The 27,471-nt window shown below is 40.3% G+C and overlaps 1 protein-coding gene across 1 annotated transcript; it reads left to right on the top strand.

Moving 5' to 3' along the window:
- Positions 1-19: 19 nt before the first annotated feature.
- Positions 20-23,045, top strand: NUP37 (nucleoporin 37). Its single transcript, XM_079992985.1, has 10 exons — positions 20-124; positions 2,344-2,550; positions 3,271-3,395; positions 4,899-4,971; positions 8,336-8,430; positions 18,692-18,782; positions 19,627-19,808; positions 19,996-20,046; positions 20,825-20,918; positions 22,697-23,045. Exons 2-10 carry the CDS (start codon positions 2,395-2,397, stop codon positions 22,808-22,810), a joined length of 981 nt encoding a protein of 326 aa, XP_079849111.1. The 5' UTR covers positions 20-124; positions 2,344-2,394; the 3' UTR covers positions 22,811-23,045.
- The last annotated feature ends 4,426 nt before the right edge of the window (positions 23,046-27,471 follow it).

Here is a 27,471-nt window from a genome sequence, read left to right as displayed (position 1 = left end):
CACCAGCCAATCAGCAAGCGCGGCGCTCCGTGACCCGGAAGAGGTTTGTCGCGGTTGCGGGCAGATACCGGAAGTGCTGAGTTTTGACAAATTCTTCGCGGGAGCGTGCCGCTCAGAGAATGAGGTGCGGAAGTTTGGAATTGGGTTTTTTTTAAAATGGTGGGAGATCTTATGAATATTATGCTGGATCAGGGCACGTGGGGCGGGGGGGGGTCTTGCGGTCAAACGGCTGTTTCCAGTCTCTGAGGGGTGGGAGGGGGGAGATCTGCTGAGGTTGCATCGCCTCAGTCTTCAGGGCAGGGGAGAGGGTAGGTTTAATTTTTTAACATTGAAGCTCAACGCTGTGCTGTGCAAGGAATACCTCATCCAGATAGAAACATCGCTCTTAGGGCCGGTTGAAGCGTCTAGGAAAATATGTAGCACGTTTCTGCCTGCGCTGTGTGTTGCACCCCTAGGAAATGCTGGATGGGAACTACGCGTTGCTCAAGATACAGCAGCGGTAACACTGGAAGCCGTTTTGTATTTGATATGAATTAATAGGCTCTCCGAAGACAGGAGTGCCTGGCGTGCTCTGGTCCATGGGGTCACGAAGAGTCGGACACGACTAAACGACTAAACAACAACCAATAGGCTCTCCTTTCTATTTTATATCAAAGGTTGCTGGCATGGAATGTTTATGCACACTTAGGAAGAACCACTTGATAAGCAACTTTCAAATATTGCAGCCAGCCTTGATTTTTCTAAAAGCCTTGCTACTGCCACCTCACTCTGGATATTGTACAGCAGCCTTCCCCAGCCTGGTGCCCTTCAGTTGCTTTGGGCTACAAAGCCCATCAGCCCCTGTCAGTATGGCTAGGAAACGATGGTTCCAGCCGCAACTAGAAAGCGCCAGTTTGGGGCTTGGGGAGGCTGTTGTACAGGCTGCTTCTAATTCTCTCAAAATTGGCAAGAGAAGTCAAACCTGAACAAGTATTTTTGAGGGACAGAAGAAGAGTTGTTGTGAAGTAACAGCAACAGGAAAAACTACATGCAAAAAAGACCCACTTCAAATAATGAACAGTAACCTGTTGTGAAATAATGTTTAGTTTCAATAAGCACTGGCGTTAAAAATTTAAAGAGTATCATAGATCTTTCCAAATGGAAATGAGAGAAATGTTTTGATTATTTGCAAAGCCCATGGTAGAATTGTTTCATTTTCTTATATTTATATCCTGCCTTTTTTCCATCATGGAACTCAAGGTGGTGTACATGTGGTTTTCAGGCAGTCACCCATCTAGGTACTGATCAGATCCCACCCAGCTTATCTACAGTTCATGTACCTTTAGACCACCACCACCGTGCTTTATGCCTTGATTCTAAAGGGTGTTTAAACATTAGGACCATCTATTTCTATGAATATTCCTTCAAAGTAAAACCTTTAGGGGGAAAGATAAGATCTTCATATGCCTGAGGAATAGCATCATTTATATATAACTTGATGGTATAAAACTACATAGTGATCTAAAAGAAATATTTTCCCATTATGGTGCTGTTCTATTTCCTTTGCAGCACAGTAAGATATGTATTCAGAAGTGAAGCCTAGTCTACACAGTCACTTGTTTTCCTGTAACTCTCCTTCTCTTTACCTATCTATAGCCATTCTATTAAACTGTAATAGATATATAATAAATATATTCCTTCAGATGAGGAATGAATATATATATATATATATATATATATATATTTCATAGTACCTATGGTAAATAACATTAAGCGCTTTATTTTTAAAAAGATATTGCAGCAAGAATGTATTATTACACTCTACTTACTATTTCATGTTGTCTGTTGAACTATTTGTATGCTTTATTTAATTCTGAAAGTTTGTAGGCTGCCCAAGGAGCATGTTTGACGGGTGGAGTAAAAGTGCCTTAACTAAAAATAGCAGAATGAGGTGGACTTTTTAGACCTCAGGTGAAGGATGACATTTTTTAAATGCTGCTATGTGCAAAAGACCTCGTGTATGTTTTAAAAACCAAAGCTAGTATATCAAAAAGGAGAGGTTTAAGCCCAGTGCACTCTTTGCTATGCTGGGTTTTTTTCACTTGTGCAAAGACAGAGTTCAAAACTTTACTCATTGTCCAGTCTACTACTTCTGAATTATATTGCATTATATTCCTGTGTGTGTTGACCATATCTATCTTCCATTGATTTCAATGCAACTTCCAAGCATTTTTTGTTAGGTTGAAGCCTCAAACTGTAATTGCTTACTTGAGCAAAAGTGTTATTGGCATAGTGGAACTTAGCTCTGAGTAAAAGCAGATAACTGACAGCCCAATTGTATTCATGTGTGCATTTACAATTCAGTTCCTTCTCCAATTGAAGAGCCTACTGTTGACTTGAATCCATTTACTGAAGATGAAGCAGGAGAATTCCCGAAGTGCATCCTATACTGTGGAGTGTGAAGATTACGTCCATGTGGTGGAATTCAACCCATTTGAGAGTGGCACTGCAGAATCACTCATTGCATATGGTGGCAATAATTATGTGGTTGTTGGGACCTGCAGGTTCCAGGTTAGTATACTTCATAGATCTGAAGCTTATTAAGAAGGCATTGTAACTTGAAAACAAATATGGCTATTAGTTTTGAGAAGCTGAAAATGTGAATGATGCACTAGGAAAGAAAATAATTTCTATGTATAAGTGTGCACAATAATTTTGTAACCATTGGGTATCATCTTTTTGTCTTTATTACCAAAGATACCTACGGTGGCATATTACGTTTAAAAGGCACAGTTTTTTAAAAATAATAATAATAAAGAAGCATTTATTTGCTTGTTTGGTTGTTTATTTAAAAATATATATTTGCAATGCAGTTTATATTTGATTAGCATTGATTTCTTTCTGGGGGAAAGCCCTTCATAAAGCATTCCATAGATAACACTCACTAGTTTGGAATACTGATGAGAGAAACCTGAGGGAGCTGGGAGAACCAGCATGGCTTCTTTAGGATTCCATACATGGGGATAGAATGGTATTGCTGTAACACAGTCCTATGCATGTCTGCTCAGAGGTGTGTCCCTATGTATCTGATCTACCTTACCCCCAGGTAGTTATATAGAAATGCATGATCTTTCTCATGAGAGGAAGTGCACAAAGAATCTGCAATACCATGTAGTCGGGCCCCAAATAAATAATTCAGGGGCCATGTTGTTTGTCAAGTCTATCATATCACAAAATATTTGAGATGCTTTATTACTTGCTCACAAGTGCATTGCATGTATCTATCTGTAGGATGAGGATACAGAAGTGGAAGGAATTCAATATAAAACGCTAAGAGTTTTTCATCATGGGATTAGAGTTGATATCATTGCGTGGAGTCCAGAAACTAGACTTGATGCTTTATCTCCCCAAATACGGTAATGTATCCAGCTAAAATGTAAACTTTCTTGGTCATTTTTTATTGTGCTAATAACACGTCTACAGTCGTACCTTGGTTTTCAAACAGCTTAGTTCTTGAACATTTTGGCTCCCAAATGCCGCAAACCCGGAAGTGACTGCTCCAGTTTGTGAATTACTTTTGGAAGCCAAACGTCCAACAGGGCTTCCGTGGCTTCCAATTGGCTGCAGGAGCTTCCTGCACCAATCAGGAGCTGTGCTTTGGTTTCTGAATGTTTTGGAAGTCGGACGGACTTCCTGAACAGATTCCGTTCAACTTCCAAGGTACGACTGTACTCAGAAGCAAGTCTCATTGAGTTATATGGAGCTTACTCCAAGGTAAGTGTGTGTAGAACTGCATACACTTAGACAACTGATCCTGGAAAGTCAGTTATGAATGTGAGGGATAAACCTCTGTGTTTAAAAACGAATGCTACTGTATATATAAAATAAACTCTGCACTTGACTAACAAAATGTGTGCAGGAACAGGGAACGGAACAGTGTGGTGATCTGTCATACAAGCAGTACTGGAGTGTCTTTTGTGAAACAATGCCCCTTCTCTGAAAGTCTTAAAGAAATCTGTCCAGATAAGTATTAGCATTAATCTGTAGCAACAAGACTGGTGTGGAGTGGGGGAACTCTGCCAAAGTACCTTTTGTTAAACCAAGTTTTAACAAGTTTTTGTAAGCAGCCTAATTCGTCACATGCAATAATTTGCCAGTACAGAGGGACAGAAGCAATTGGTCCCCTTATGCTATGCTGTGTGCACAGCCAACCCAGAAATACAGAGCCACGTCTGCTATGTGAACGGTACTTTCTCCTGTAGCTTTCCAAGGCAGAAGAAAACTGTTCATGCGTTCCATGTGGTGCTGCATTGTGCAGCTGGGTCTGAGAGCCCTGGTCACCAGGGTAAATTGTCGTTTGCTTATTTCCTCTGAGGCAACTCAGACTTTGGTAAGGTGTCATAACAGTTTTTGCCTTTTCAGTTTTTGCCTGTACTATTTTATGTTAAATCTGATTAAGTTACAATATTAAGCTGAAGAAACTTGAGTAATTGAAACCTGAGTAATTGAAAGTGTTGAATGATATTTAATTATTTGACTAGCACTACTAGCATAATAGGCATTGACTCAGATCCCTTCTTGGGTTTTGTTCCTGCTATCTTCTTAATTTTCGTAAGTGTTTGGCTATCAGCTACAAGTTACATAAATGCTATTGATTAGCTCCACACATCAATACATATAAGTTGTTCCTAACATACTAACCTACAAAATCAGGAGCGATATTATTTTCTTTAATTGCAAGTGATTCCTGCCTGGCTGTGATCTAATGTGTATGTTCAGAGAAATATGGCAGCTTAATTATTTTTCATTTTATAATGAATAATGCAAATTTACTTCGAGAAATCCATCTTTGATAACATTGCCAACCATATTTCACTTGTATGGAATAACTGAATGTATTGCTTATCTAATTACCTTAGATTTTGTACTGCAGCTGCTGATAAGAAATTAAGGTTATTCACCTCAGATCTCCAAGAAAATAATGGATATAAGGTGAGGAGAAACAAATTATAATGATAAATGCTATTTTCTGTTCTTTATTTAACATGCCAACTTTTTAAAAGTAAATATTGTTGGAGTGGTAGTTATGAAGTTACATAAATTTTGTAAACCTTAAATCATTTATTTTAACACTTTTAAAATAAGTGTGTTCTTGCAGAACAAAACCAGTGTATACTACTTAAGGCAAAATTTTAATAAAATGGATAAATGTTTTTTAATTGCCTAGTAATTGTTAAGTCTAAAATAAATGCAAATAGGAACATGAAGGCAGAGCAATATATGGCATGCTAAGGAATAAGAATAATTTATGGAAATAATATGCAGGGAACAGTTTTACAAGAAGAAATTAAAATCTTGTGTCTGATAAATATTCCTATTGAAGCAGCTACTATTTTATAATTAAATATCACTTTAATCCATGATTAAGTATCACTATATTGAATAATATTTATCCTTCTTCAAAACAACCTCCCATACATATCCAAATAATGTTGATATTCTACCAGTCATAGTTGTGATAGTTTTAAAACTACAACTTATGTGATTACAATGGTTTATTAACACTCCCAGATTGAGCTGATAGTTCAAGCTGCCAGAAAGTCTGTACTGGTGCTAGACTTTATATATTAACACTCTGATTTATAACTAATGTCAGTGGAGCTTCTTTGATGAATGATGTTGATCATATATCTAAACTGTGGAGGCACAGGTCAAATCTGTGTCCAGGGCAGCTGTTTACCAGCTCCATCTGGTACGTAGGCTGAGACCCTATCTGCCTGCGGACTGTCTCGCCAGAGTGGTGCATGCTCTGGTTATCTCCCGCTTGGACTACTGCAATGCACTCTACGTGGGGCTACCTTTGAAGGTGACTCGGAAACTACAACTAATCCAGAATGCGGCAGCTAGACTGGTGACTGGGAGCGGCCGCCGAGACCATATAACACCGGTCTTGAAAGACCTACATTGGCTCCCAGTATGTTTCCGAGCACAATTCAAAGTGTTGGTGCTGACCTTTAAAGCCCTAAACGGCCTCGGTCCAGTATACCTGAAGGAGCGTCTCCACCCCCATCATTCTGCCCGGACGCTGAGGTCCAGCGCCGAGGGCCTTCTGGCGGTTCCCTCATTGCGAGAAGCAAAGCTACAGGGAACCAGGCAGAGGGCCTTCTCGGTAGTGGCGCCCACCCTGTGGAATGCCCTTCCAGCAGATGTCAAAGCGATAAACAACTACCTGACATTCAGAAGACATCTTAAGGCAGCCCTGTTCAGGGAAGTTTTTAACGTGTGATTTTACTGTATTTTTGGTTTTTATGGAAGCCGCCCAGAGTGGCTGGGAAGGCCCAGCCAGATGGGCGGGATATAAATAATAAATTATTATTATTATTATTATTATTATTATTATTATTATTATTACTACCATATAATTGATGTGAGCAATGCTTATTACAGCTTGATCAGACAAGAAATAGATTTCCATAGGTCCTTGTGTAGTAAAATAAACAGTAGTTTGAATGTCAATTGATTAAACATGTAATTGTTTGAATTGGTAACATGCTGAGACTTGCAAGACTAAATACAAAAATATATAATGATTATTCTGAAAACACTACAAATTATAACATTATGCTGGTTTTGAATGCCAGTTCTGTAGTATTTCTTCATTTACATTGTTGTCCAGTAGAACTATTTTAGGTGTATGGTTAAAGAAAATTATTGTGCCTCATCTTATGCTCAATATTAAAACTTTGCTACCCACTTTGTAGACAAAATGGCTAATATGCAGCCAAACATGGCCCAGTTAGTTTAAAAACACCAAGGTAGCAGGTGTTCAGTCTTGTCCTGGTTCTTCTTTTTCTCTGTTTCTGGATCACTGGATCACTCCCACCAATGGAGAGGCTACAGTTGCAGCTTGTATGGGTGATCATCTGCAAGTTGTTTGAACATGCTCATGTTGAAAGCTTGGAGAAGCTGGAACCTTTATCTGCTGGTAGTGGTAATGGAGGAATAAAGTGCCAATTGGCTGTAAAAATGTGCCTATTTGGCCCTTATTTGAAAGATTATATCTGTATGAATACTTCTCTAACTAGCTATTTCCCTATTCCCAACTTTCCTTCCTAGAAACAACTGGATTTCGTTAGTATTCAGACCCCATCAATACAGCTTTTAGATATTATGAATTTGTCATCCATGGCCAAAAGGTCAATCTTTGCTTAGAAATCAGCAGGGTCAGTTACACCCTTCTTGTTCTCAATTATTTTTTCTGCAGCCTTGTTGATTATGAAGTACAGTGGTACCTCGGGTTAAGTACTTAATTTGTTCTGGAGGTCTGTTCTTAACCTGAAAGTGTTCTTAGCCTGAAGCACCACTTTAGCTAATGGGGCCTCCCGCTGCTACTGCGCTGCCGGAGCATGATTTCTGTTCTCATCCTGAAGCAAAGTTCTTAACCCGAAGCACGATTTCTGGGTTAGCAGAGTCTGTAACCTGAAGTGTATGTAACCTGAAGCGTATGTAACCCGAGGTACCACTGTACTAATTATACAGCTATGGGGTCTGCAATGCTTTTTTTGAGCAAATTGTCGGGAGCATTCTGGCCACTCATAGAACCAGAGCAAGAACCCTCATGGGCACCTTTCCCTGAACCTGAAGAACAGTGTCTCCCACACTGTCTCACCAAGGCCACTGTGCAGAGACGTCAGCAAATGGGAGGCTATGGGACACAAGAGAAGTGCCTCTATGAAGGCTAGAGGGTTGGCATTTGAGTTCTCCAAAAGGGGGCAGAGCCCAGGAGGGTGGATTGGAGGCAGGGGCTCAAAAACCTCAGCTCCAACCCTAGTTGGAGCAAATTGCTCACCAAGAGCTCTCCTTGGTGTTGCAATAATTGATCTGCCTTCCCCCTTTATCCTTGGGACCATAATGGGACAGTGGTCATCACCCTGTCATGCCCTTCTCTGTGGCGTCCTATAAAGGTCTGCTTTGCTCCAACCCCACTTTTAGTGAGTGTCTGAGGTTGCTAGGTGAGGTTTTGTGCAGGTATGGTGTTAGGTTCCAGTGATATGCTCATTTCACGAGGCTGCAGTTAGTGGCTGTTAGGCTGTCATGCTTTGAACTAGCTATCTCCTAAAACAGATAGGTCTCTGAGAGCCTTATTGTAATCCACACACAATTAAAGATAGTTGTTTTATGCTGCAATGCTCTAAATTGCTTGGGTCCAACACAAGCCATTTCTTTTGTCCCCTGTATCCTACCCTGACAGATAATAATTAAGATCTTCACTTTACATTTGCTTGCTTGTACCAGTTGTTCTTTAACTTGCTTTGTTTAATTTATAACAAAAAATATTTCCACTTTCTATCAACAGACTTTGGAGGGCCACTCAGATTACATTAATGATGTGGTATTTTCACCTAAAGAAGGTCAGGAAATTGCAAGTGTGAGTGATGACCACACTTGCAGGTATGTGAATTTAACTCTCTCTACATATTTTTAATTAAAACTAGGACATTGGTCACTGAAGCAATTCTCTAAGTATGAACTATGTAATTTCTAAAAGGGTTGATATTTCATGCAGTGCAGTTTTTCAGAAGATTGCATATAAAAACTGACTAAGCTTATTTTATTCCCTGTGTACTGCTTTAAAAAATACTGTGTGTTTGTACTTCCCTGCAAATTACTTTAAAAAAAATACTGGCTCACTTTGCTAAATATGGAAAGGAAAAACTTGTATTTGCAGGATTTCAAGCCTTTTTATGATTTTTTTAAAAATAATAATTCATAGAATACATGCAGGTCCTGCTTTACTGATGCAATGCATTCCCTGGAAATCGTTCATTAGGTGAGCGTTTGCATAAAAAGTCAGCAATTGCCATTGTTTCCTTTGGAAACATTTCTCCTAGAAATTTCTCAGGCGGAATTTGTCCACTGTCTTGCCCCCTCTCTCCATGATTTCTTCCTGAAATGGCTGCTGACAACTGGGGCGGGGAGTGGACCAAGGAAGTAAGGAAGCTGCCTGCTGGAATAAGTGAACCTGCGGAGCATATAGCAAAGTTTGGACATAAGTCTTTAAGTGCAGATAAGTGAATGTTCATATAGCAAGCATGTGGAGAGCGAGATCTGCATGTATAATAAAATATTTGTTGAGAGGAGGGGGACTTGGAAGTTTATACAGTTTTATGAATCATATAATTTACTACTCACTTGTTCTTGTGTCCATCCAGCATTTGTTTTCTACACACACACACACACACACAAGCCTTTTACTTTAACTCATAGGATGATGTCCAACATTCTACGAGCAAGCTTCTGCTTATGCAATGGGACTTACCTTATCGTCCCTCTCCCCAAATCTGCTCCAGAGTGCCCCCAATTTGGAACTGCAGCGACTGTGTAAAGAGGGAGGGAAAGCCCCGTTCACTAGCGGAAGTGTGTTCTACAGGCAAGTGACCACAGTTGATGTTCACTCATGATGTAGAATGAAACTAGATTTTTAAGTACAGTGGTACCTCTGGTTACGTACTTAATTCATTCCGGAGGTCCATTCTTCACCTGAAACTGTTCTTAACCTGAAGCACCACTTTAGCTAATGGGGCTTCCCACTGCCGCCATGCTGCCGGAGCACAATTTCTGTTCTCATCCTGAAGCAAAGTTCTTAACCCGAGGTACTAATTCTGGGTTAGAGGAGTCTGTAAGTAACCTGAAATGTCTGTAACCTGAAGCGTCTGTAACCTGAGGTACCACTGTATAGTGAAGTTAACAACAATTACATAGGCTGCAAATTCTCTCCCTCAATGAGGGCCTTCTCTACACAAACTGAAGCAATGTATTTGGTTACTACTGCTGTCTAGTCATTGCTGAGCTTGAATACATTCCCCATCACTCATTATAGCACTTTCCTCCAAGTCATAATTTCCATGTGGTAGGAAAATGTTGTAGTTCTAGTAAGTTCCTGCATGACTGCTGCTTTTTGTTCAGGGTTTTATTTTATTTTATTTTATTTTTTTGCCACTCCCCATTTTTCTTTGCTGGCCTATTTGTTATTTGGACAGTTAGGATGGATACATGCTGTAAGAACTGAAAGAAGAGCTATACCCAAGGGTATTCTAGGCCGCTTTCCCCCTTTGCTCCTCTCATCACAGTCTCTGCCAAAACATGTTGTTCTGGGAGTCATCCTGCACATTCAAAAACCGTTTCAGCCCTTTGGCAATGATTGTGCAGTGTTTTTTGTCTTTTATTCTCAGCGGTCTTTCCTTCCTCCACCCCCACCCCCTTTACCCCTCATTTTGCAGTACTTCAGCAGTAAGACCAGGCTAAATTATTTTTCAAAATAGCTTAAGAAATGTAGCTTGCCTTATCCTAAAATATGCTCAGGCTATATAAACACATGGAGTGTACCAGCTGTTTTGGCAGTGTGGTGTTAATAGGCCAAGATACTGCCGTAGTGTTGATTGGAATGTTAACTTTAGAATTGGAATGCTAGTTTTGTTTGCAAATAGAGCATTTAACATTTTAGTTGTATGTTTTTAATAAAAATGTAATTATTTAACTTTTACCTGTGGTAGAAAAATCACCCGGAATATAAAAACGCTTTGTTTTCCAATTGTAAATAAATCTTTTCTCTCTCTCAAAAGACATGAACTTACAATGTTCACCAATTTAGCTGTTATGTACTGTAATGCTTTACTAGGGAATATTTGGACTTGGATTAAACATTGTGACATAAGGAGAATATTTGCTGATCCTTGGATTCTAGGGTTTCTGCCCACTTTTTGTTGTATTCAAATGTGTCCTACAGATGTGATCCATCCCCCCCTCCCCCGTTTAGCACTTAATCATTACAAAGAACCGGACAATATGCAAGTTTGTGACTTGCTACAGTATCTAGGCATCTCAGAAGCAGAGTAAGTTTCTGAAACAAAAGTATTACCTGATTCCTTATAACTTAGTTGTTAGCATTAATCATAATATATGCTCACTTTGCATAATTGTTCTGCTGTGAAACACTTCGTAACAAATGCCAAGTATTTTCTGCTTGTCGTTTTTGATTACTATGCCCAGGAAAGGCCTATCGCTAGACTGTAAATTCTTTAGAAATGAAATCATTGTCTTTAAAAAAAGAAAATAAAAAGAGATCATAGAAATTTTAAGGTCACTGTAGAGAATCAAGTTCAGGTTGTAAGGATAATCATGCTTGCAATAAGGATAAAAGTACTTTCAGCATTTTTTCACATGTGGCATTTCACTCGCCTCCCAAAGATTACATATTGGTTCTTCACTTTTCTTTAGACGCTTGCTGTATGTAAGTTAAAACAATATAGCAGCCTTGCAAAGAAGTACAAAAAAATTACTATCCTAAAAAAAGTTTTACTTCTCCACCTGTGCAAAAATTAGCTATGTTAGAGCAGTCATTATAATGTCTAAGCCAGCTCTCCCCAACCTGATACTTTCCAGGTATTCTTGGACGGCAAATTTAAAGTCCCAGTTAGCCAATGTTCAGGGATAATGGGAGTTATAATCCAGCAATATCTGGATGGCACTGGATTGGGAAAGCTTGGTCTATGGAGTGGGGTTTTTTCCATCCTTAGTGGCCACTGCTAGTGGGAGGAGCTGCAGGCTGTCCAGCTACCTGTGTGAGGAGAATCTCTGTCTCCGGGTCAGAAAGCATTTGGCACTACCTGGCCCTGGTTGGCAAATAACACACTTCCAAGGGGTTTATTTCTGTTTCAGACCTTTTAAAGACCAGCTGGCAGCTAAGGACTAGGGAGAAGACCTTTTGTACCCCTAGCACTTAATCAACACTGTGGTTTGGGGGTTTTTTTATGTAAGTTTTTGTGTGTGTTGATTTTATCTTAGTTGCCATGGAGAACAGATATAATAGCTATTTTGTGGGCTGAAGCTGAAAAAGTGCCCCTACTTTTAAAAGCTTCCCTGTCTGGCCATCTGGAGACCAAGTTTTACTTGCCACAGGCAACCAGGTGAGTGCCTATAAACAAGTTGGTGAGAGAATTGCCAGTTACTTCTTCAGCACTTGAATAGTCAGTGCCTTGCATTGTGAAGTGTGCAGTTTAAATGCAAACTTGCAGTTCTCTCATGCAACCCTGACATCCCTTTATAAGGTTCCTTTTGATATGGAGACCTGAATGCACTCCAGAATTTTGCATTCCCAAGGACAGCCAAGATAAAGAAAAGATACAGTTTATTGTAGCAAAAATGGAATTAGCATATATTGAAGATATTAAACAGACTCTGTGAATAGCACTCTAGCAACAGGCTACATTTAAAGGAGTTTAAAATTACTACAATAGTTCTAAATAATTAAAATGGTTTAAAATGCATCACTTTTAAAAGTATGCATGAAAATACATAGAAAAGCTAGGATGTAGTAAAATTGATCAGAGAAACAGGATGGGAAAGATGTTGCCTGGAGCAGAGAAGAGAGGCTTGTCTGAAGGGAGAGATGAGATGGATGATGACTAGAACAACTTGCTCTAGAAAGAGAAGAGGTGAAGAAGGAGGTTTGAACTGTGATTTTGTGAGGCTTTGGGAAAGGTTTTAGGAAGAAAGCAAGTGAGATACTCTGGGGAGAGTAGAAGTTCTGTTTTTGCAGTGGGTGGCTATGGGCAGCGAGTAACAGAGAATACGAAATTCTGGGGTGAGACATGCAAAGCATAGCAAGGGAAGGAAGAGGAGGTTTCTCAAGAAACAGGGATTTGATAGGTGATGGGGAGAGAGTGTAAGGGTTTGGGCATATGATAGACTGGCATGTGAAGTGGTGGTGGGGGAGCAGCAAAGGTAAAGGGACCCCTGACCATTAGGTCCAGTCGTGACCAACTCTGGGGTTGCAGCGCTCATCTCGCTTCATTGACCGAGGGAGCCAGTGTACAGCTTCCAGGTCATGTGGCCAGCATGACAAATCCACTTCTGGCGAACCAGAGCAGTGCACGGAAACGCTGTTTACCTTCCCGCTGGAGCGGTACCTATTTATCTACTTGCACTTTGACATGCTTTCGAACTGCTAGGTTGGCAGGAGCAAGGACCGAGCAACGGGAGCTCACCCCATCGTGGGGATTCGAACCGCCGACCTTCTGATCAGCAAGTCCTAGGCTCTGTGGTTTAACCCACAGCGCCACCCGCGTCCCTTTCCTTATTTCTGTGGCACTGGAGTTGAGTACGGTGGAGGAGATGGTACCTCTTCAGAAACAGAAAGGGGATGAGAACAAGAGAAATGGGTGGGGGAGTAAACAGGAGATCTATGCAGGAAAATGAGTTCTCTGGTATCCAAAGTGATATGGGAGGATGGCAGAGATTTACAGTAAAGGAGACAGCAATCAGCGCATCTAGCAGGTGATACAACTCATCTTTCTTGACTGTGCCCTGCCTAAGTTACTCTCCAGGCCAGAACAGTACTTCTGTGAAACAAAGCCTGGGATCAAGAGAGGTTCATCTGTGCATGTACATGGACTTTTTTCTCTGGCAGCTCTTGGGATGATATTTTAGAGGACCCCCGCCCCCGCCCAGTATTCAAGGGGATGCAGTTCAGAGGGCAGCTGCTGTAATCGGGGACAACATGTTTGTGGAGAACACATTGGGTTGTATCCAACAAAGTTATACTCTAAGTAGTTAGCCATGCCCATTTATTTCAGTGGGGGCTATTCTGAGTAGGGGTAGTGTTGAAAGTAGCCCTTTTGTGGTGCTTTGGCTCCAGGGCAATATAAAATAGGATAGGGAAGTTCCAAATGTATTTACTTAGAAAAGGAGCCTCTTGAAATCACTGGGAATTACTTCCATAGATAGGTAATATTAAGCACGGGAAGGCCTGACATTCTAAAATCTGTACTTAAGCTTTCTTCCCAGGTTAGTAATAATTTAGCAGTTTTCAAATAGAGCTTTCCAAATATGCATTGCATGTGCCTCTGAATCAAACCATCTCCCAAACGCAGTCAAAATGCCTGCAAAGAAACATCTGTTAAGGATGGTCCATATAATATGAATTATGACTTCTTTTGATTTAACAAGAAGGGAGGAAGGAGGGATTGTTGTCATAATTTGTGGTTGCCTGGAAATCTGAACTAAACACTATTAAGAAAGTATATTCCAGTTTATAAAAATTCTCCAAAACTAAAACTTGGATGTGCATGAAAATGTTGACTGAATGCCTGAACTTAAACGTTCTATTTGCATAGTTTTATGCTTCCTTTGGTACAAACCTCTGCCCAGTATTTTTTTTATTACTGCTTTGATTTTTCTTAATAATTTGTTTTTTCTTTTCCCTATGGATTCTGCGGCCTTTCAGTGATTGAACAATTGTTTTCAATGTTGCCTGCCTCTTATCAGCCTGCCTTCCATCAAGAGCTCTGTGCTTAGGTGGACTGTAGAGGGGGAAACAAAGGAGAGCAAATTATCATTTTTATTGTTTAGCATCTGCAGTCAGTTTGTTGTAGCAACTAACATTGCAGTCCTATTTGCTCCTGATCTGAATTTTACCTGTTTTTTGTGCAGTTAAAATGGAGAAAATGGCAGGATGTTTCATTATTAACAAACATGCCGTCTCTCAACTTTGAACTATCCTAATTTATTCAAAAATAAGTGCTGCTTGAATACATGACAGAAAATCTACATATGAAAGATTTATTTTTAGTTTATTTATTTATAAAATATTTATATACTGCTGTATCATAAAAATGTATCACAGCTCTTGACAGCAGTATAAACACATAAAACCAGACGATCATATAAAGTTAAAAACAAGAGCAAAAAGAAACAAATCTCAATACTCCATTGTGGAGTGTATTCTTAATTGCTTGCATAGACCTGGTGGAATAGAATTTTTTTTTTAGCAAGGGTTTAAAAGCTGGCACAGAAGGTGCCCGCTGAATATCTATTGGCAGGGTGTTCCACAGGACCGGGCCAATGATACTAAAGGCTCAATTTCTCATTGTTGTCAAATTAGCCGCACCAACTCAGGGAACAACCAAAAATGCTCCTGCAGATGATATTAGTGATCTTAGTGAGCTGGAATATGAGGGTTCAGGCGATCCCTGAGGTATCCTGGATCCAAGTTGTTCAGGGCTTTGTAAATAAATAGAAGAACCTTCAAGTTGGCTCGGTAGCAGATGGGCAGGCAGCACAGCTGTTTTAACAGTGGTGTCACATGTTCTTGACCAAATGCTCCCATCAGCAATCTGGCTGCAGCATTCTGTACCAGCTGGAGCTTTCAAACCAGACCCAAGGCAGACCCACGTAGAGCACATTACAGTAATTTAGCCTTGAGGTTACCAATGCATGGACTACAGTGGACAGGTTATCCCTGTCCAGGAACAGTAGTAGTTGACAAACCAGAGAAAGCTGGTGAAAGGCATTCATAGCCACAGAGGACACTTGGTATCCAGGACTACCCCCAAACTACACATTTGCTCCCTCAAAGGAAGTGCAGCCCCATCCATAACAGGTAACTTGCTAGGTTCCTGAACATGGGAACCACCCATCCGAAAAGCCTTTGTCTTCCCAGGATTCAAACACAGTTTATTGTCCCTCATCCAGTCCCCAGTGCACGCAGACACTGGTCCAGAGCTTTCACAGGCTCTCTTGATTCAGATGTTATGGAGAAGTAGAACTACATGTCATCAGCATACTGGTGACACCTCACTCCAAAACTCCTAATGACTGCACCCAGTGGCAGTGGTTAATTGGTCTCTCCTAGGAATGCCAAAGTTGCTGTGCAACCACCCTCTCCACCACCTTTGCCAAGAAAGGAGTGTTGGGTACTGGTTGGGTTTTTTGAGTAGTGGATGCAGTGGGCACCACTCCATCACACAATGATGCATTTACCATACCTAATAAGCCAGGGTGGACAAGGATCTAATGAGCAAGTGGTTGGGCGCATCACTGGCACTATCTTGTCCACATCCTCAGGCATCATCAGCCAGAAATGGTCCCACAACATCAGGCTCGATGTTGCATTGGACGCCTTGGTTTATACTGTCTCAGTTGTTGTTGTTGTTTAGTCGTGTCCGACTCTTCATGACCCCATGGAACAGAGCACACTAGGCACTCCTGTCTTCCACAGCCTCCCGCAGTTTGGTCAAACTCATGTTGGTAGCTTCGAGAACACTGTCCAACCATCTCGTCTTCTGTCGTCCCCTTCTCCTTGTGCCCTCAATATTTCCCAACATCAGGGTCTGCTACTGTCTCGGTAGCAGCATCTAAACCACAGTGGAGCCAAGCAACGTTATCCTCAAAGTGTTTAGCCATCCAGTTACAGTGAGTTTCCATGTGTTCCAGAGGTCTGCCCCCCTGGTCAGGAGCAACCAGCCTCTGGACCACGTGAAACAGCCCCACCAGACTGCTCCTCAAGAATGCAGTGGAGGCAACAGTGTAGGATCTTTTTGCTGCCTTCATCACCACATGGAAGGCCCAGTTGTGAGCCTGAACACATGGTTAGGTGGCTCCAACTTCTGGTCCATCCCTCTCCCAGCCTGGCAGGGCTTTGCATCCCCTTTGGATTTCCCCTCTTCCTTTGGGTTGATCTTTCTGAGACCAACTACCAAGGACTTCATAGTGGAACTGTGGGTCAATGTGGAACTTCCCAGTTCTTCAGCTCATACTGTGTCAGCTTTCATGTGACTACACGTGCATCTATTAGGTTTATATGGGCTTTTCTTTTTTTCTGGCATAGAGATCTGGTCATCTACAAAATGTGTAGTATCTGAAGGGGCTCCAGTAGGACTATATTGTAGTTGGGGAGGTGGTAAAGGTTGTTGGGCGTGTTTTGCTGCCGGAGGATGTTCTGTTACTGTACATGATCTTTATACATCCACGAAACATAAAGCAGATACAGGCCTGACAGTAAAGCATAAATCAGAAAAATATTGCTGCCTACACCTCAACTCCTTTGCCTTTGGGAAAGGGACATGATGTTCCCTGGCCAAAATGATTCACCATCTTGAATTGTACTACGCTCCTCTTCCCTGCATAGTAAACACATCCAGAAAGTGTTGATTTGACTTGGAAAGACCTACAAGGCAAAACCTTTGGCAGCAGAAGAAAGGACTTTGTCTGTAAATTACCTAATCAAGTAGATATTCTTTGTTTTCACAAAATGTGGAGTTTTTAAAAATAAGGATGCTGATCTTTCCAAATTTGGAGGCCCTAGGATTTTTGCAGGGAAAACAAATATTTGATCTGTTGAGGTTTGGCACAGAAAGGCTCGCACTGTTAATTAATTGTATTTATTTTATTTCACATCTATTTTGTCTAGACTTGACTAGACATTTTGCTAAAGAGTGTGTTCCGATGCTAATATAAACTTTTCACAGCCCTGGTGAGAAATGAACTCAAAAGATCTCTAAGCAAAACTTAACTTATAAAATATTTTGCTATTTGGTATCTTTTAACGGAAAGTTAAATTGAACATTTTCACTTAAACATTTATGAACAAGAATACTTAACACCATGGTAAAATTACGCAATTAAGTCAAGTGAAAATCTATATTTGATATCATTTTTATATATTGAATGTGGGAGGATTATCCAATTGGTCATAGTCCTATTTTTCCTGTAATCCAAGTTATCATATTTTTAAAAAATGGTTATAGTTAAGGCATACTTTGCAGACACCCCACAGCAGCCTTCCCTAATCAGAAGCATGGCTGTACTTGCTAGGACTGATGGGAGTTGTAGCCCAAAAATTTTGGAGGCCACCAGTTTGCAGAAGACAGCCTTCTTTGAACAGCTTCCTATTGCATAAATCTGTGAATTGAAGAGCCTGCAAATGCAAGGGAGATAAATGGGAGGGCATCTGCCTACAGTGTCTTCTGTTTTACATTGGGGAGCACACACACCCTGCCCCCATTTAGGGAAGTGAAACAAAGAGGGTAAATCATAAGCTCTTTATAACCTGCAGGGGTATAAAACACTGCAGAAGAAACAGGAAGGAAATGGGTACATTATAGGGTTATTCAAAGACTGCCCTTGACATATACAGCAGGCCACTTTGCAAAGTGTTACTGAAGCCACCTCCAAGTTTTAACAGAAATCTTACAAAGGCAAATGCTTAAAAAGGAAAAAGACATGTAATCTCCTGCTACCCCTCCCTCAGTTCCATAGCCTTCATTAACTAGAGTATTTGGTGTGTTGGTTTGGAATTTCTTCCTTTCAAAGATTATCTTGTAGAATTTATTTTTTCTCCTACAACTCCCACCCTACATCTTGAAAATGTGGATATAAATGAATCTTTTTGGCTAAAGTATGGGCTGTATTTTATTATTATCCCTTTGTTATATAGTGATGTACTTTACTGTAAAGTTCATTTATAGATTTATTGTAGCATTTTTTTATTGTTGGATTGTTTTCACATTTGGTTGTCTTGATGCTTATTTGTTCATGTCTGATGTGAACCCCTTTGAACTTCCTTCTGAAGGCAACAAAAGAGGTACAAATATGGTGGCATGATCTCTGTCTTAGAGAAATAATAAATACCTACTGTGTAGTTTTTTCCTAAAACCTCTCCTATAGGATACCCACCACCTCTCCATATATGTTTTCTCCATCTATCTAATTTAAATGTTAATTGGCTAGCATATCCTGTCTTCTGCCAACTGAATTTAAGGTCAAAAACGGCACAGTTCTTCCCTGTTGTAACAACTTTATTGAGGTGGTTGTTCTAAACTGGGCATGGTATGAAACCTTTTTTTTAGAACTCGACTGTTCTTTGGTTTTTTAGGGTCTGGGACCTGGAAGGAAACTTGACCACTGACTTTGTTCTACGTTCTCCTGGAGTGAGTGTGGGCTGGCATCCTGAAGATGCATTCAAGGTCAATATGCTACAGGCAATTTTTCCTTGGTGAAGCACCTTTGATTTACCGGTAGTTAGTCATAGGTCACAAAACTGAAGCTTGTCTGAATTCGATTGTTTTTTGAACAATCAAAAATGCCATTTCCAAAGCCAACATGAGATAACTCATTCCTATCCCCCAGCAACATGAAAGTATTCACAGACTTATGAGTCAGCATCTTTAAAGCACTGCAGCAGGCTGAAGCCTGTCATGGCACAACAGAATGAACTGAGTTGTCTTGGTACCTGATCCTACAAAAGAAGTCCAAGCTCTCTAGATAGTTAAACCACCCATGAGTTCTTCAAAATAATATATTTAAAGTAGGGCAGGGGTTTATGAAGTGTAAACGATCTTTGTATGGAGACATTAGTTGTGGTCACCACTGATTTCCCCCCAAGGTGGTTTGGCATACACTGTGGAGGGGCTTATTCCAGACTAAGGGGGAAGTTTGAATGCCTGAAAGCACAGGACAAAATTAGAGATCAACTTGGCCTATCCATCCCCAAGTTCAAGACTGGGGAGAGGGGGCAGGTCTTCATCCTGCACTTCAGAGATATCTAGATAGTACCAAGGCATGGAGCAAGCCAAAGATGTGACCTCTTGTTTTGGGAAAAGGTGGGTCAGTCATTTACTTAAGTTTTACACCTTGGAAATTGAGTCCCTAAAAGGGCAGTGTGAACAAGATAGGGATTGTAAAATATAAATCCCTTAGCCGATATTGTAATATTTATTACAGCGATTCAGGTTTATTTAGGTTTGGAAAGTAAAAATTTAAGGTTTGCTGTTCAAAAGTTATTGTAACCTCATTTTACTTTTCTTTTAGTTAATGGTTGCAGAGAAAAATGGAACAATACGATTCTATGATCTCGTCACCCACCAAGCTATTTTGTCTCTCACAACTGATCAAACACCACTGATGTCAGCAAACTGGTGTTTAAAAAATACTTTTAAAGTTGGAGCAGTTGCTGGAAATGATTGGTTTATCTGGGACATTACTCGATCTAGGTATTTTTATCAAAAGCTTTGTTCTTTTTTCTATTTGTGTAACCCATTCTTAAACTTTTACATTCATATAAACATAGGGGGTAACTATGTCAAAGATGAATGATCAATTCCTTTTCTGGGGTTTTATAACTATCCTATAAACTGAAGTGTGGGTATCACTTAGAAATTGTTCTGTTTTCTTTTACAGTTATCCTTTGGATAAGAGACCTGTCCATGCAGATAGAGCTAGATTATTCAGGTATTTTGTCCTAAACTGCATCTGCTGAAGTGGGCTCTACTCTATGAATTTTTTTTGTTAGGGATTGTTTGTTTTTGTCCTACATGTAGTATTTACTTTTCAGAAATACTATACAGCTTCTCTTTTTGTAAGTATACCATGAATTAATTGTTAATATTTGCCCTGGTCTATTAAGTCTCTTGAAGAATAAGACTGTAACCAGAGAACGAGTAAGTAAAGGGAGAACTGCAACACAACTTAAAAATATTTTTAACAAGACCATTGCCTTCTAAATCATCATTTAAACATTTGGTGGGGGAGAGAAGAGTCTTTGAGGTAATATGTAATAGTAAAAACCTTAATTGAGAAGCAGCTTATAGCAACCAAGTAAAAATGAGGTGGGGAGGGGGAGAAAATTATTTTTTAACAAGCAATATACTATTGCTTTTTTCCATATCTGATAGTGCTACAGATCAATTTGATTTCTCACTTTGTGAGACAATAATACATATAAAGTATTTGCTGCCTGCATGGTTGGTTGTAGGTAACGTTTATACTTATAGATGCAGAAAAAAAGATGTTTGCGTATACATGTGTAAATACATATATACACATTCTCCCTTACTGGGAATCCCCCAGTCACATTTAAGCATTCTCTTGAGTCTCAAGTGCTTTACTCTCATTGAAATCTATTAGATTTAAGGGTGCTAACTTTGACTGTATTACAACCTGTGTATATAGTATACTCTATTTTAATATTTCTTTTAAGAACATTTGTGGTTTGTGCTTCTGTATATAGGTGGTCCCGAGTCAATGAAAACCTGTTTGCTACAACTGGATATCCAGGCAAAATGACCAGCCAGCTTTTAGTACATCATTTGGGACATCCTCAGGTAAAGTTCATGCAAATATAGCATGCAGAATAGCATTCTTACCCCCCCCCCCCATAACAAAAATATAAAATGGGCTCTTTCTAAGAACTTAGCACGATTGCAAGGCAGGTAAGACACAGTCCAGTGTGGAGGTTTTTGTTCTTTCGTCTTGTGTCTCAAAATGAATATAAGTGGACTCAGTGTACTTTGAAACAACCTTATCAGAACATCCCGAGGAACACTGTCTGCAACTGTAGTGTCCAGAATAAAAGCGATGAAAAGCTCATAGGCTGTGATCCAATGAGCTACTTTAGATGTGATCAAGGGTTTAGGCATGCCCAAGGGATTTTTTTACTTTCTCCTTTTAAACAGCAAACCCACCTGCCATATTGCAAACTGTTTTTATTTGGTTTTTTTTTTAAATTGCCTCATTTTCAAAAACAATTTGCCAGATTGCATGGAGGCCTGCTGTTCAAGAAGCAGGCACATCGGAACGAAATCTGGATTCCATTGGCTTCACAGTGTAATAGCCAATTAGAAGTTTTGTGACACTGTGATTGACTCTTTTTGAAATGATACCTCCACTCCTGAGGCTTCATCTAATTTCTGTTGTCTGTACAAGTTAAACTGAACTTTAGAGAAGAATGTCCATTAACATTCTGTACACTACTGGAAAAAACTTTTTTAATTGCCTGAATATTTGCACTCAAGCCCCCGACTTTCTGTCTTGGAAAGGAGTGCAAGGATGAAGGGACTCATGTACACATATGTGTATTGCACATCACATGTTACATACACATGGCTGAGTATGCATAAAGGCAGTTCCAATGTCCTGTTTGCAGGACTTCAAGCAGGCAAATTTTGAACCAGTTACTGAAATCAATGAGATGATAGCTTGTGAAGAGCGAAATATGTGCCAAGTTTAACTGAATTTAAGGCAGGTAGTATAGGTTCTTATTTTATTATGTTTAAATGTATATTATTTAAATTGAATTGAACAATTTACATCATATTCACCCATCAATGGCGCTAAAAGGCCAGCAGATAAAAGGAGCAGATTCCAGATTAAAAAGCAAAACTTTTGAAACCCGGGGGTATAAAAAAAAACTCTGCCTCCAGTACTGAAAAGACAACAAAGGGTGTGCCCAGGCAAGCCACTCCTTTGTTTTAATTTTTTAATCCATGGCTTATTAGGGTTTGCGCATTATTACGTTATTGGTTCAGGATGCTTCAGAGAGCCACCTTGCACCTGGACAAGCCCAGCTTCTGTCCAAAGCAGCCTGCTTTAACCTGAGAGTCTCCTGAATCTAATATACACCCTAACACAGACTATAAATTTGGAGAGTGAGTGGATCTTGGTAGTTCTTGGGTAAGAAATTTAAAATATTCCCATCTACGCTTGAGCTGGCACAACAGACTTTTGTGAAGGGGTAGTAACAGGACCAGACTGAAGCAGCTGCTTCAGATTGCATGTTCTATAGATGCAGTGCCAGACTTGTAGCAAGATATTGGGGGGGGCACTCCCAATTTATTTAAAAGGGCTTGGGGCTGGAGACATTTCCAGTGGCTTTTGGCTCTTATAACCCTTTATTTAAGTCATTCTCTTCTGGCTTCTTGCTGCAAGTTTACAAGCAAGTTCCCTTGAGGTATATGAAAACAATTTGGAAGGCAAATGCAGGAGGTGATTGCCGGGTCATAGCATTGCAGCTGAAGAGTTCTTTAGAAATGATTTTAAAATTTATGTCTTGTTGTGCTCTAGATGTAAGATATCTAATCTCCCTCTCTCTCTCTCTTTCCAGCCCATTCTTATCGGTTCTGCACCTGTAGGATCTGGCTTAACGTGGCATAGAACACTTCCATTATGTGCAGTGGGTGGAGATCATAAACTTTTTTTCTGGATGACAGAAATGTAACCATTTATATAAAATCTGGGATTTTAACGTGAAGATATTTGTTAAATTAAACATATTTTATATCGCTGTTTACTTGCCAAATGATAGAGATATACCAAATGACTGCATACAAGGAACAAAGAATCTTTGCTGTACTTTTTCTTTTTCAAGGCTACAGATGCAACCAGCTCCATCAAAGCAGGTTTTTTTTTGTTGGGAAGGGGATTTTGTAATAAAATATTATTGTCTCTCTTGAGCAAGATGTATTGTTTCTTCACATTGAAGATAGGCTAGCTAAAATATTAAAATTCAAGTTATGCGTTTGGTCTTGGTGGGGACGGTATACCTAGAACCTTCCGTGCAAATCTTGTAGAAATACAGGGAAACATTTTCTTGTTCAGTTCTCATTTATTCAGTAGGGTGCACATGAGAAACATTCCATATATTAAGGTACTATTAGCTTGGCACATAATATGGTTATAATTCAGATATTTATATTCTCGCTAGAGAACCAGACCAGTGTACTAGATAGGGTGCTGTGTTTGAAATGGAAAGGTCCTGGTTCAAATCCGTGCTCAGACATGCACTCAATAGGCAGGTAAGTTTTTCTCAGTCTGGCTTAAGTAATTACCGTATTTTTCGCCCCATAGGACGCACCGGCCCATAGGACGCACCAAGTTTTTTGGGGGGGAAATAAAGGGGGGGAAATTATTTCCCCCCCCCCCCAGGCGCTTGTGGGGCCGGCAGCGGGGAGAAGCGCTCTTCTCCCCGCTGCCCGCCTGCAGATCAGGTCCGGGGACAGCGGGAGGATGCGCTGCGCCTCCCAGCTGTCCCCGGAGCTTGCGGGGCAGGCAGCGGGGAGAAGAGCTCTTCTGTCCGCCTGCAGACCAGGTCCGGGGACAGCGGGAAGACGCGCTGCGCCTCCCAGCTGTCCCCAGAGCTTGCGGGGCTGGCGGCCGGGAGAAGCACGCGTCTCCCCGCCGTCATCCTCCAAATCACATTGGGAGACAGCGGGATGGCAGCGTTCCGCCTCCCCACTGTCCCCTGACCTTGTGGGACTGGCGCTGCGGCTCTCCTGAAGCCTGCATTCGCCCCATAGGACGCACACGCATTTCCCCTTCATTTTTGGAGGGGAAAAAGTACGTCCTATAGGGCGAAAAATACGGTAAGTATTGTGGGAAGTGGAAGAGAGCAAATAGAATAACCCTCTTGCTCCTTGGGTGTAGAATACAGTTGTGATAAATAAGTAAAATTGTATGTAAAGACTAGCTAAAAATAATCTCTTTTTTTACCTATGGTCAAACCTGTTCATCAACTGATTTGCCTCTAGGTGCCTTAGGTATGCTGGATGATGGGTGTGGTACGCCTCCCACTCCCCATCAAATTGCCTTAACCTTTTGCCAGCTCCATCTAATCACATCTGTCTACCAGTGGGTAAACCAGTCTACTTCACATGTAAGGGAGGGGGAACAAATTGTTAATATTTTAAATGAAGTTCAAAGGTAATCTTAGAATTGTTTAATGAGACAATAGAACCTAGATTTCAATCATGGAAGAAGAAAAAATCAATTTTTGAAAGAGAAAAAGCTGCATGGATGGAAGCTTGTGACAAAACAAAGAACTTTTGCCAAAGAACTAGTAACTTCTCTTGAATTGTTAAAGGGGGAGATCTGAGAATTGATAGCCATTAGAACATCAGACCACTAACCAAGATTGTGATGGGGATGCCTCTTATTACTAATTGAAAAGGATCCAAGGAGATGGGAGGGCAGATTACCACAGAGGGGACTGACAGAAGGGCAGAGGGGCAGAGCTCTGTTTTCCATTCTAGAAAAAGAGGGAGCCTCTTATTTGGCTTAGCACAGAGTTGCATGTCCACAATAAAAATGTGTTAGCTACATCAATGTGGTGATTAAAAATTAAACTAGATTTTGTTAACCTTGGAATGGCATTTTCCAAGCTATTTTGTTCCTAAATACTAGATTCATTGGTGGGGCTTCCATTTTTAAAACAGCTGCCTTTCTTTATGGGGGGGGGGGATTTGTATGACGCTAATGATGGGAGGAATGAGGGCTTATGACATGTTTATGTATCCCTTTGTGATGGTGCAGCAGTAAAACTGCTAGCACATTGGCAAAGCTAAGCAGGGTCCAGTATGGCTTCAAACTGGAAGACCACATGTTGAGATAGCTGGGGGTTGGACTACATGATCCTCAAGATAATCTTCTACAAATCTATGATCTATGAAAAACATACCTGCAAACTCAAATACAAAGACTGAACTCATTGCGGGACCCCAAAAATATGTGAAAGTGTAGTGGGACACTTTGTGTCTTTGGTAGCAAAAAATATTGTCCTTGGTCCAGACAGACGATTAGCTTTTACAAAACAGGTCCAAGATCTCCCAATAGTTAAATCTACCCATGTGTTTTTTGAAATTAAGAACTGTGTGTTATTTCCTATTCATTTGAATTTACCAGAGAATTTACTGGAGCACTTTGCTTTTATGTAGATCACAACTGCAAAAGTCAAGCAATGTTTCATTCTCATTTGAGTAAAAAAGGAGGGAAAGGTTTCTTACAAACTCAACTGACATGGCTGCAGACCAAAGCAAACAGACATTTTGACTAAATGATGTTCATTGTGTGTTTTCAATTAAGTTAAAATTGCCCTTTTCTAAGCAGAAAAGGCATATGTCAGTGTGTCATGACCATTCTGTTACACATTACAATTCTGATTCTATTGCTTGTTTGACTTGCTGCCACAAATATAAATCAACTACAAAAAAATACTGTGTATCTAAAACATAGACTGTGAGTATGTATTTGTACAGAAGTTAATGTTCCTGGTGCCCATTAACCGGCATCCTCTTCAACACCCTGCCACCGGGTTACCATCTGTTGTTGGCTTGTATTCCATGTATCCTTAGTCAAACAAAGGCTGGTATTATCTCACAACCTCTTCCACTGAAGCTTGGTGAACAATGTTAAAACACACAAATAGAAGCCATTCATCTTCTTAAAAGTATGAGACTGAGCATTCCTGTATGGCTCAGTCTTGGAAGATCTGTTTATCTATATACCTCTATTGCACACAAAAATGAAAAAAAAGTTACATAATGTGCAGTACAGAAACATTTCACATACAGTACATGGTTTCATTGCAAAATGAGATCATAGAATCAGAATTGGAAGAAACCCTGAGCATCTAGTCCAATCTCCTGCAATGTAGGCATATGCAGCTGTGCCATATGGGGATTGAACTTGCAACCATGCTCTAACCAACTGAGCTATCCAGGTAAAAGTTTATTTTAATATAAAAAATAGGGGGATATTAAGTACATATACATAACATTAGGAGAAGCATGTCAGGGCTTTCCTTAGAATAATGCAATAGTGAAATTATATATACATAAACAGCAAGTATCCTCAGTTTCTCTCAAATGCCTAGGAATCCTCTTAAACCATATCCTCAAGGTGGTGGTAGGGAAACTGGCAATACAGTAGTCTGATCCTGAGGCATAATGCCTTTGGGTCATATATTTTGTGCTGAGCCCCTAACCTTATGGACTTCAGCCTCCTGGGGAGGTGAAGGGAGAACACTTTTAAGATGGCATCACGCAATGCAGCACCTTGTGTTAATATGAAGGTTTTCAAAATATTTATTGGGCAGTGCTTTCCATTGGAAAACTTTGTTCATTTGTGTGTGTGTGTGTTTGGGGTGGGGGGTTGCTGTAAATATCAGGACTATGATAGGACTTGCAGTTAAAGAAATGAGACTGCTTTTCTGGCTTTCTTTGTATGATCTCTGAATTACATTACATAAGAACTCTACTGGATAAGGCCAGAGGGCCACCTAGACCAGCATCCTGTTCTCACAGTAGCCAACTAGATGAGAAGTCTGATGAGGGCCTGAGCACCAGAGTGTTCTCCTCTCTTACAGTTTCAAGCAACTAGTATTGAGAAGCATACTGCCTCCCTGAAACCTGATCCTCTTTTAAAGCCATGCAAGATGGTGACCATCACAGATAGCAATGATAGGAGTTGAAAAACCAGATCATACAATATTTGTGCAAATCATGAGCAGTCTAGCTATCCCAAAGGACTGGAAAAGTGGACAGTCTTAAATCCTGATTTGAAGTCAGGCTCGCCCAGATCCATGGGGCTTATGACCACAGAAACAGAATTAACAAAACCAGGATCCATAAGTAACTAATTCAGAGCAATTCTATACATGTTTGCTCAGGCATACGTCCTGTTGTGCTAGGAGGATCTTACACCCAGCTAAATTAGTACTGTATAGGACTGCAGTATCAGTCCCTTTTTAACAACTTTTATCCCAGATATATTTTCTTCTTCACTTACATTAAGTGGTGTGTATAATTTTATTTAAGAATTTATAAATAATATTTTCTGATGACAATGCTAATCCTCAAAAGCAGTTTTGTCAGAATGTTTTTTGAATACACAAACTTTGAGAACTTCATGGGAAATTGGGGGGGGGGGGGCTACTTTCTGACCTTTTCAGCTGTTCACTGAACTACTTTAGTAAACACAATTGTTGCCTCATGGAGGATCAGGTGACACCATGTCTGGAAATTGCCTTGGATCAGCTTTTTCGTTCTGTGTAACTTGCTGCTTGGTTGTATAGTTGTTTTGACTTCTATGCTGATTATTAAGAGA

Source organism: Podarcis cretensis (genome assembly GCF_951804945.1).
Source record: "Podarcis cretensis genome assembly, chromosome: 10".
NCBI lineage: Eukaryota > Metazoa > Chordata > Lepidosauria > Squamata > Lacertidae > Podarcis > Podarcis cretensis.
The sequence above is the reverse complement of the archived record's forward strand: the minus strand, read 5'-3'. Positions and strand labels throughout refer to the sequence as shown.

Excerpts from the sequence above, each read along its gene's own strand:
- NUP37 (XM_079992985.1), top strand. The coding sequence starts at position 2,395 with ATGAAGCAGGAGAATTCCCGAAGTGCATCCTATACTGTGGAGTGTGAA. Across the intron at positions 4,972-8,335 it reads AAGAAAATAATGGATATAAG|ACTTTGGAGGGCCACTCAGA; the intron begins GTGAGGAGAAAC and ends TTCTATCAACAG. Across the intron at positions 8,431-18,691 it reads AGTGATGACCACACTTGCAG|GGTCTGGGACCTGGAAGGAA; the intron begins GTATGTGAATTT and ends TTGGTTTTTTAG.